This window comes from Cheilinus undulatus, linkage group 18, assembly GCF_018320785.1.
Source record: "Cheilinus undulatus linkage group 18, ASM1832078v1, whole genome shotgun sequence".
Classification (NCBI taxonomy): Eukaryota; Metazoa; Chordata; class Actinopteri; order Labriformes; family Labridae; genus Cheilinus; species Cheilinus undulatus.
The window spans coordinates 38,195,919-38,206,893 of NC_054882.1; the positions used below are offsets into that span (position 1 = coordinate 38,195,919).

The following is a 10,975-nucleotide window of genomic DNA, read 5'->3' on the forward strand; positions in this document are numbered from 1 at the left end:
TATTGTCATTTCTTGTGATGCAAGACTCTGAGTACGCCAATATTTGGGGCTTTTCCATTACATTGACCCTGCTGCTATGGGCCAAGCCACCACATCCGAGCTACCCGTTTTAGGGCACGTCTAGAGGTGATGATGTGCCGTTTTGAGGCCTCATCGATCTCTTCCACAGTCACTAATACTGTACATGCAGAGAGTCGCGTGCAGTTTTACTACTGGATTCATGTTACTTTTCGACAATACCAAAACTGGGAAAAAACACGAGTTAGTGCTGAATGTCCCTGTATGAACTGATTTCTTTACATCGTCTTAAAGCAAAAATCAAACTGTTTCTAAGCTCAGACTGGCAGTGACCCATGTCGCTCTTTTCTTTTTTTGACTCTCTCTCTCTTTCCATGATAAATAACAAACATTAAATCAAGCTTATCACTAAAAATGAGATAATTGTCCTACATAGAAGTTAAAGAACAGTCTTCTGATGATTGATATATGGGTCTTTAACAGAGAGCAGAAAATGAACACAATGATATTTTGTACTGGGCAATAACAGCTGTATGCTTAGGACTAAACTTTTGATATTATTAGGCCCAGAGAGAGGTTGTAACCTGGGCGCTGTGCATGTCCATCCTGATTTCACTCGCCAGTGTGAGAACTCAGGTTGCAGCATGAGCACATAAATCTTGAGTATTGGTCATGTGTCATGAAGGTTTAGCTAAGTCGCATAGCGAATCCTGAGATTATATCACCACTGTTAAAGAGTAAGATATATTCAGAGATGGGAATAAAACGTGCCCCCATCCCTGGATGAAAACGTATAATCAGAAGGAGTGAAATCGCAACCTACAAGCCTGCAAATCGCACCCTGTCAGCATAGATGTAGTGGTGTAAACCACTGGAACTGCCACTGGAATCTAGAGCAGTGGAGACACGTTCTCTGGAGTGACCAATCACACTTCTCCATCTGGCAATCTGATGGATGAGTCTGGGTTTGGTGGTTGCCAGGAGAACGGTACTTGTCTGACTGCATTGTGCCAAGTGTAAAGTTTGGTGGAGGGAGGATTATGGTGTGGGCTTGTTTTTCAGGAGCTGGGCTTGGCCCCTTAGTTCCAGGCAGAGGAATTGAATGCTTCAGCAGCCCAAGATTTTAGACAATTCCATGCTCCCAACGTTGTGGGAACAGTTTGGGGATGGCCCCTTCCTGTTCCAACATGACTGTGCACCAGTGCACAAAGCAAGGTCCATAAAGACATGGATGAGAAAGTTTGCTGTGGATGAACTTGACTGGCCTGCACAGAGTCCTGACCTCAACCTGACAGAACACCTTTGGGATGAATTAGAGCGGAGACTGAGAGCCAGGCCTTCTCGTCCAACATCAGTGTGTGACCTCACAAATGTGCCTCTGGAAGAATGGTCAAAAATTCCCATAAACACACTCCTAAACCTTGTGGAAAGCCTTCCCAGAAGAGTTGAAGCTGTTATAGCTGCAAAGGGTGGACCGACGTCATATTAAACCCTGTGGATTAAGAATGGGATGTCACTTAAATTCATATGCGAGTCAAGGCAGGTAAGTGAATACTTTTAGCAATATAGAATATTTAACCCCTAATGCTTCAAATATGTTGAAGCAAGCTTCAAATAAGTTTTCAAAATGTTCAATATCACGTTTCCAAACGATACAATCCTTAATATTTTTATAGCTGATAGTATCAAAAATTGCTGAACCTCAGAAAAATACACATCTATTTCATAGAAGATTGCAATAGTTACGTCAAGCTGTGCAATTACATAATCGCATTAAAGGCTGCAATGATTTTTTGTATCAAGTACTGAAAGGTACAAAAAATGCGTGCAGAGGCCTTTAAGTGTACAGTTGTGCCACACTTTGTAAAAGTACCTTTATTTTCACGAAAAAAGGGGAAAAACTTTTACTTTTTGGAAAATATTAAATTATTTATAAAGGAGTAGTGTCAAAAAACATAAGGTTTATCTATGATTTTATGCTGCGTATTAATATTTGTATGTTTTAGGTTGAGAAACACACACTCCAAAACTACGATTATTCTCTGCTTTTTGCACTCGTATAAGGCTATACCAACTAGACAAAAACATCAGCACCTTTGACAGTGGTTATTTATAACTGAACAAGAAATTACACAGTTCTAGTGGCCTAAGGCTTCTGTTTTGGTACATACAGATAGTAAGGACACACCATATTGGATTTTAACCAATATCAATACTAGGGGTGTAACAGTTTTTGTATTTGTCCCAGACCACCACAGTTCGGGGTTCCCAGCTCACTGCATGTTGTCACACGACGAATATGTCCATTAAGAAAAAGAAAAGAAAGAAATGTGACAGTATTTACCCACCAAACTTGGTGGCAGCAATGCTGCTAAGTGTTTGCTAACTGCTGTTAAACCACCAAAGAAGAAGAGGAAGTAGCCGGCAAAACACACGAAGAAGGAAAGTGGGCTCCCTGCTCCCGCTTCTAGAGACGCAGAGCAGCAAGACAGATGTGAAAGCAGAGATTGTCGAAGATAATACCACTGCTGAAACATTTTAAAGACTACGCACAGACCAGTAGAAGTAAAACAAACACCGAAAACAAACGTGTTTTGAAACCCGCTGCTCTGACTCTGTTCTAATGTCCTATCCTGTGAATACACGAGCTAGTCTATGGTCCTTCACTGATGTAGAGGAGTCAGGATTTTCCACTGACTTTTGATGGAAAGCAGTGTTACAGCATTCTTTCTAAATCATAAATATGATACATTGCTCTAAAAAACAAATATTTCGATTCACATATTATTTTTGTTTATGTTTGTATTTATTTCTAATTTTTCAAGTCATGATATTAGGCTGTTTGTTTTATATTTTGCTTATTTTCTTGTTTTCCTCTTTTTTGTCTTACGTTTAATATCTCACAGGCTCTATCAACTATCACTGATGGTTCTTAATAACACTAAGAATAGTACTGACTGATTGATTGATTGACTGATATATGCATATTTCAAACATCTTTTTTTAAGTATAAGCTGCCCTGATGTAAATAAAAGAAAAAAATAATAAGTGAGGGACATGCAGAATTTCAAATCTGGGACTTTTCTTCTTTATTGATGAACTGAACCCATACCAAACCGTGACCACAAAATCTTGGTAGGAACAAGCAGCTACCTTTGGTCCTGAAAAATGAAGCCAATGCAGAAGTGCAAAAATTGCAATACCGCAAGTGTCCACTTGAGGCTGGCTGCAGGAGCACCGGAAGTATACAACACATGTTAAAAAGCTGAAATAAACTGGTTTACAGCCTGGTACAAAAAACCAAATGTGTCTCATTAGCTAATGTCTTCATGCCCTCTCATTGTAAGGGGGGTGAATTTTTTTTTGTATGCTCGACAGGCAGAAGCTACCTTTCTCACAACCAGAATATTAGCTAGATAACTGACAGGAAGTCGTGCTTAGTGGGCGGGCTGTTGGGTTGATCCAAAGTCCAGTTGAGAGCGCGATTTCAATATGGAAGCCTCCACGGACTGGCTTCAAGAGCTGTTTGAGTCCGCCTATTGCAAGCAGGCGACTGATGTCACACAGGGTTTGTCAGATTCTTTTTACAGTCTATGGGTACGAACTGAACCCTGAGCTCTGTGAGCTGTTACACCCTTTATCAATAATGATGACTACACATTTTTTTTAATTGAAAAGAACACCACATGTTACTAGCATAAAGAGGCTGAGTCAAGAGAAGCTGAGAGGAGAGCCAGGAAGTAGACAGCTGGGTTGTTGTTTTATGTTTAGAGCTCACGGTGGGCATCTTTAAGAGCGGCATCTATACCTGATGGTTAAGTTGTATATTTTGCCAATATTTAAGGTCAATATATGGTTTAATACTTCCAGTTCGTAGGACAGATATGTTGGCTGTATGTTGCTGCTTGAACCTTTAAACCCGGTCACACATGATGGTCTTGCTGCAGCTGCACAGCAACAGGACAAGGGTCAGTTGATCTCCTTCACTGTCATTCATATTTCGCAACCAGTCTCATACTCTGGCTGAGTCAGCTAATATGTGCACACTGAGGAGTATCAAGGAAAAAAATAATTGAATTTTTCCTTATGTCTGTGGGCACCCATGTTTTTAGAATCATTTAAGATTTGAAAATTGCTTAGGCCGTGTCCGAAATAACTCCCTATTCACTTTAAAGTGCACTTTATAGTGAATACGCCCTTTTGTGGTGGTGTCCAAATTCTGAGTGAGCATTGTTATTCACTATATGCACTCATTCTATCCCACAATGCATTTTGAAAAGTAGTGAACAACTGATGCTCACTAGCCCAGCAATATTTACCACCATGCATAGCGGTTGCTGCTCTCAAACATGACGGACGACTGAGAGGAGCACAGGAACACATATAAAAACTTTATCACTTTTTTGTTTGTTGGTTTTAACCAAATCTGTAATAAAATGTTAAGGGTTTAAAACGGAGTAACTCTGAGGATTACAAGACATGAGACCATCAATCTTTATGCAAAATTAAGTTATATTACACACAAAATTGTACACTATTTTGCCACTAAAGACACAAGCTTTTTATCTATTAGTATTTTTATTTCGGGGGGAAAATACATCCTATTTAGTATGAGTTTTCAGTGAAATTCTACTGTTAATTTCGATCCTCAGCCATTGTCATCGAAATCTACGAGCCATTGCTGCTAAACGTTTTAATTGTGAGACGACAATGACATCATTTCCTGCGGCCGGAGTAGTGTCCAAAATCATTTTTGTGTTTTACAGTTGAGTCCACTATATAGTCCACTATATGCAGCTCACTATAGAGTGGATAGGGAGTAGGGAATGAGTGAGTGGTTTCGGACACAGCCTTAGTGTGTGGCAAGCCTAGGGATTACTTCTGAGCTCCTTTTATCAGGTTACGCTGCCATCTGTTGGAGGTCACAGTACACTACAAAGCTAAGTAGACTGATCAGTTATTAAACCAGCAGCTACAACAAAACACTAACGGTCTTCTTCGGTCTCATGAGCATGAATCTGGATTGGTCTATTCCTAGTTGCAACTTTGATGCTCAAGGCCGAACTGTAAATCAGATTAGCGCCAGCATAGATTTGTTTAGTTGCATCTTCAACAATTAAAATCAAAATATTTTTGAACATATTAATTCAGTTTCCAAAACCCCACACATGACCCCACACACGACCTAGCTCTCCAGTTAAAATGTCCTCCCCTCCCAAAATGTGGTGTAGCACAGGATAAATCACACATTCCCACGCACCACACTGCATATAATGGGATATGAACGTGTAATAAAACCTGACAGGAGGTTGTGGTTGTCAGCTGGATGATCACAGAGGGTAGCTGCTGTTAGCTGAGGTGCTAGCTCATCAAAACCACGACAGACTTCTCAGCCAGCAGCTGGTTCGCATCCTCTTAGCATTATTCTCACGTCTTCCTCTGCCTTGACAAGGAGGCAGCAGGGCTACTGGTGACTGTCACACGACTGTATACTGGTTCCAGTCACTTTCTGCACGATCAACAGCCGAATTTAAACCAAGCTAATGAGGGAGGCTGCTAAAACCAACCTGCAGTACAGAATTAATTTCGCTTTGACGCTGCGCTTTGCCATGTAACCAGCTTTAATTGGCTACAAAACGCACGATTTATTATTTATAATTGTATATATCTGCAATGTGTGTAAACATTTCGTGCAAATCAAAGGACTGCTATAGCATCCATGGAAGAAATGTTAATGGAAAGCATCCTCAGAAGCAGCCAACATATCTGATCTGCAAAGGGACATGAATAATGCAGCTGATGTAGGCTCGGTAACGCTACTTTGCTAGAAAATGTAAGATGAAGTTACCATGAACAAGCGCAGCTCAAACGGAAAAAGACTGTTATTGCTTTCACAATAAAGGCGACAATCTAAAGTGTTTAAGTCAAGAAGCCCATACTATCCCAGTATGCCTTGTCTTATTTTGAAACGTTTAACCGGATACTGGCTTTTATCTTTGTGCACTTTATGCTGATTAAAATATCTCGTTACACTGTCGATTTAAATCAAGTAAAGCATAAAATATGACAGCCAGTTTCCACACATGAATACAAACGTTACACATAAATATAAAAATGATTGCAAATATTGTTGTTTTAAAGCATTTCCCACATCTGATCGACCTGTCAGGCAGCTAACGTTAGAGCAATGACAGCCAATGGAACCGCCGGTTAGCTTAGCATCAAAGCTAACTGGTGGCTAGCTTAGCTCGGCAGCGAAGACGGCTCGTATCGTGACAGCGACGTGCGCGACCAACCGACGGCAAATGCAACAGAGGTGGCCGACAGAGAGGGTTTTTTTTTCATTATTTTATCAAACGGTATCCTTACCCGTCAGGATCCCCACTCGAGTCTGATGGTCGTGGTTGGTGAGCACCATCCCGTCCGCCGCCATGTTTACAACCTCTGTCTGCACCGAGCCGGCACATACATAGAAACAGAGTGATAGTGCTGCACCTCTGGAGGACGGTACTGTGTCTATGTGAGGGAGTGCGTGTCCTTTGGTGTAAATGCCCTCCAAGTAAGTAAAGATTTGGAATAAGTCAAGTCAAAAGAAATGCATGTTGATCGCATTTTCAGATGAAGGGGGGAGGAATGACCGTGATATGTAGAGAAAAATAATGTTTGAAACCTTTTAAAACTCAAATATTAATTCAATTTGGATTACGAGGATTTGCGTACATACTTTAAGCTCATACATTTTTGTTAGACTGAAATCAGAGAAGGCTTCTCAGCACTACATAGTAAATTTTACTTAAGTTGAAGAAAACTGTAATTTGGTGTCAGTCTGTTTGGGGTAAAATTCACTCTGCTTGCAGAGCTATGTCTTCAGAATCAATTTTACCACAACAACTATTTCTTGACCCTAAATTATGATTACATACTCCAAAATAAACAGTATAAAACAATCGATGCAGAGTTATATGGAACATAGTTTACTTATTACTGAGCTGTTTTTTACTCAGTACAGTGTTTTTAACCCTTTCAGAGCTATTTCTCATACTGCATAGGGCTGTTTTTCATTCCTTATAGAAATGTTTCCTACTCATTATAGAAGAATTTCTTTTTGCTATGTAGAGCTGTATCTCAGTCTAAATAGATTGAAATCCCTCTTTATATAAAGCTAAATGTACTTTAAATAGATAACTAGAAAAGCACTCAGAGACTGCAGACCACCATCATTAGCCCTATCTCTCGATAGTGAAGAATCCTTTTAAAGATTCCTGGATCCACCCCCAAGTGCCCCCCACCACGGCATTCACCAATTACTCCTGCCCCGGTGGGGTGGAAACACAGTGAGGCTAAGCACTGGCTTCACTACTGGTGGACTGTCGAGGTAGAAGTGTTGCCTGCTGGTGCCAACAGACCCATTGACAGTCTCACCGGACGACTGGAAGTCATGGCAGGGAGTGAATATTCCTCTATTCCTCCCAGCATTGTGAGTATTGTCACTACATTTCACTGTCTTTCTCTCTGTTACGCTCCAACTCGTCTCCTCGACCGGGCGTGCGTCCTTCAAACTCTATAAACTCCAAAACTTTGAATAGTAACACACCCAAAATGCTGCGGGGATTGAAGTTACTTATGTCCGCCATCTCCTGGTGTAAAGTGGTAACAGCGCAGAGCTCCGCCATTAGCCCTATCTCCCAATAGTACAGAATCCTTAAAAAAATTCCTGAATCCAGATGGTGATCCGGATCACTCCCAAAATCTAATCAGTTCTTCCTCATACCATTTCTGACATTTCCTGAAAATTTCATCAAAATCCATCCACAAGTTTTTGAGTTATGTTGCTAACAAACTAACAAACGAAAAAACCCACCCGACCACATAACCTCCTTGGCGGAGGTAACAATGCTGCCATTCCATCTATAAATAGAGGTACAACATGCTTGATAATGTTTTTTTGCCTAAATATATGTAGTAAACTTTCTGTTCTATTACAGAAACAATTGTGATGGACACAGGGGCATAGCTAGGGATTTTGGGCCCCCAGAAAGAATATTACACCCCTTAACCAGCTAGCCAAGCAACAAATGCTGCCACATTTTCACAAATGTCTCTGCATTTCAATGTATTTTTGAATCATAATTTCCCCATTTATGAGCAATAATTTCACTATGTTTAAATTAAATTTACTTGCATTATTTTGCAGCGCTCAACATTTATAAGGGAGGAGCAGGGGATCCCCAGTATTGTATTTATTTTATTTGATATAAATTTCAGTCTGTTGACCGATTAATTTAGTCAATTTGATTCAATAATGACACTAATTACTAAGAAAATAAATAAAAACACAATTTTCATTGCAGGCTTCTCAAGGGCGCCTTCCTACCGTGGGCCCGGGTAATCAGTACCCTTTTCCCCCCTGTGCTACGCCCATGGACGAACATATAACAAGGACCCAAGAGCAAAGCATGAGATGAGTTTGTAAGGTTGTAAAGTTTGTTTATTTCACAACAACAATAGTGCAAATGATGGTGAGTGTACTGGCTGGTGGTTGTCAGAAGCACTGGCAGAGAGAGGGACTGCAAAAAAGCTGTTAGACAAGGCAGTAACTGACTGAAAAATCTCCAGATTCAGAGGTTTAAGAGGAGTCAGGTTACTTGACTGGAAGCTGTAGTATAGTACTCTGAAGGTTCAACACAAGGGGAGGAGATCTTGATTTCCAAGGAAAGGCTGCAACTTGGACATCGAACGAGCTGCAGCTATGACTACTTATAAGTGATGGCATCTGAATTGGAAGACTGGCAGAGATGAAGGATGACAAAAGGTGTTAGACAAGGCAAAAAAAAAAACAACAATTCACTAACAAAAACACAAGCAAAAATCACTAGGTTGAAAGGCTGAAGAAGAGCTGGGTTACCTCACTGGTAGCTGTAGTATACTCTGGCATCTGAAGGTTCAGCACAAGGTGCTTTCAAGTTAAGTTTTACTCCAGCCAAATTTCTTCTGTGTTTTTAATCAAACTCTGGTTGTGGCTGGTAACAAAATACACTCCAAAAAATATCAAATATGACTTTTGAGTAAAATATTTTTAACCCTGGAAAAGTTACTCCCCAGATTTTCCTGTGTAGGCACTTTAAATGATTAAAATTCCAACTATTGAATGCAGAAGCCAGGAGTTGAGTTTATAGTGAAATACTAAGAAACCCCAACTAACCCAATCCCACTGCTGTAATGAAATAGATAAGAAATTATGAAAAATTCAGCCATTTATTCCACAAAGATACACAAGGGAAGAAGTCAGTGATAATTAACTTTATACCAAGGAACCTATGGCCCTAATGCACTTTTTCTCCACTATTGGGTGTGTGCTTTAGAGGGTACTTTTACAAATTCTGTACATTTATAGGGCACTATGTCCTACAATTAGTCAAATTTTGTTCACAAAGAAGGCACCAAAGTCAGCAATTTACCAGATGCGTCCACTTATATGTAGGGTTGGGTATCATTCGGGTTTTTTCCTTTAAAAAAAGTGCCAGTGCATCAATGTGTGCGAGTCTAAACTTTTGAGTGAAATAAAGTGTTTAAGATGTCAGTGGCTGAATAAAAGCTGTCTCTGTACCCTAAATGATTTGTAAATAAGACACCAATAGATTACAAAAAAAAAAGGTAACAGGAGTAACTCCTTACATGACATATTTCGTACCTTCCTTGGGAGTGGTGGGGTAGAGAGGTACCAAAATTAAGCACTGAAATCTGTCCTGTAATTCGGTACAGTAGGTATTGGATGTGTTGGTACTGTCCCGGTACAGAAAGGGCTTTTGTCAAATTTGTCCACAGTTAACCAAAGAGCGCTCTTTTTCAAATTTTGCTTAGAGGGCACCAAAGTGGTGCACTGATGAGGGTACTTTTCACATTTATCCACTAACATGGCCTCAAAGAGGGCTTTGTCAAATCTGACTACCTATAGGACACCAAAGAGCAGACTTTGTCAAATTTCTTCTGTAAACAGTGTGCTAAAGTAGGGACTCTTTCAAATGTGTCCACTTACAGGGTATCAAAGAGGACACTGTCAATTTGTGTCCACCTCAAGGGCACTTCATCATGTTTGTCTACCATAAATGTACCCAAAAAAACACTTTTGCATTATTCACTCAAACATCATGGGCACTGGAGGGGTGGCTGAGCAATCATATCCAGTATTGAGTTCACCAGTTCTGAACAGAAACAAAATGGTAGTAAAAAAAAATGTGATTAAAGGAAATTAACATAGGCTTCACAGTGGCACAGGGGTTAGTGCTGTTGCCTCACAGCAAGAAAGTCCCTGGTTTGGTCCGGGCCTTTCTGTGCGGAGTTTGCATGTTCTCCATGTGCATGCGTGGGTTCTCTCTGGGTACACCGGCTTCCTCCCACCACCAAAAACATGCTCATTAGGCTAAGTGGTGACTCTAAAATTGGCCGTAGGTGTGAATTTGAGCGTGCCTGGTTGTCTGTCTCTATATGTCAGCCCTGTGGTTGACTGGCGACCAGTCCAGGGTGTACCCCGCCTCTCGCCAAATGACAGCTGAGATAGGCGCCAGCTCCCCCACGACCCCCAACGGGATAAGCGGTATAGAAAATGGATGGATGGATGAAAATTAACACATGGATATTTGAAACAGTATCTGTTAGATCGAGTGGCTGATTGGTCTACATGGGAATTCCCATAGATGGCAGCAACATATGATAAAGAAGCACAACATTCATTCTTATTCAGTCAACAACATGCTTTTACTTCCTGAGTTCAACAGAGCAAGACAAAAACCTCCCAAGGAGCAATGCAACAAGAACCCTTAAGTAAGGACAACTGACTTACACAGTGTGAGGATTGATTCATTACATTTGTTCATTTTATGGGAAATAGTACAATCATTAGCAGACTGAAAATAAATTAGTAGGTCTATTCAACAGGAAACTGGTGCAAATAGTCTAA

The 10,975-nt window shown here is 40.5% G+C and overlaps 1 protein-coding gene across 2 annotated transcripts in view; it reads right to left on the bottom strand.

The window, feature by feature from the left end:
* gphna (gephyrin a) overlaps positions 1-6,484 on the bottom strand; it is a 41,053-nt gene extending 34,569 nt beyond the window's left edge. The window contains exon 1 of one of the 2 annotated variants that reach the window (XM_041813373.1): positions 6,388-6,484. In XM_041813373.1, the coding sequence (XP_041669307.1) occupies positions 6,388-6,451 (64 nt within the window). In that variant the 5' untranslated portion in view covers positions 6,452-6,484. The remainder of the gene's footprint in view (positions 1-6,387) is intronic. The other variant, XM_041813371.1, reaches the window with a different exon arrangement.
* Between the last annotated feature and the right edge of the window lie 4,491 nt (positions 6,485-10,975).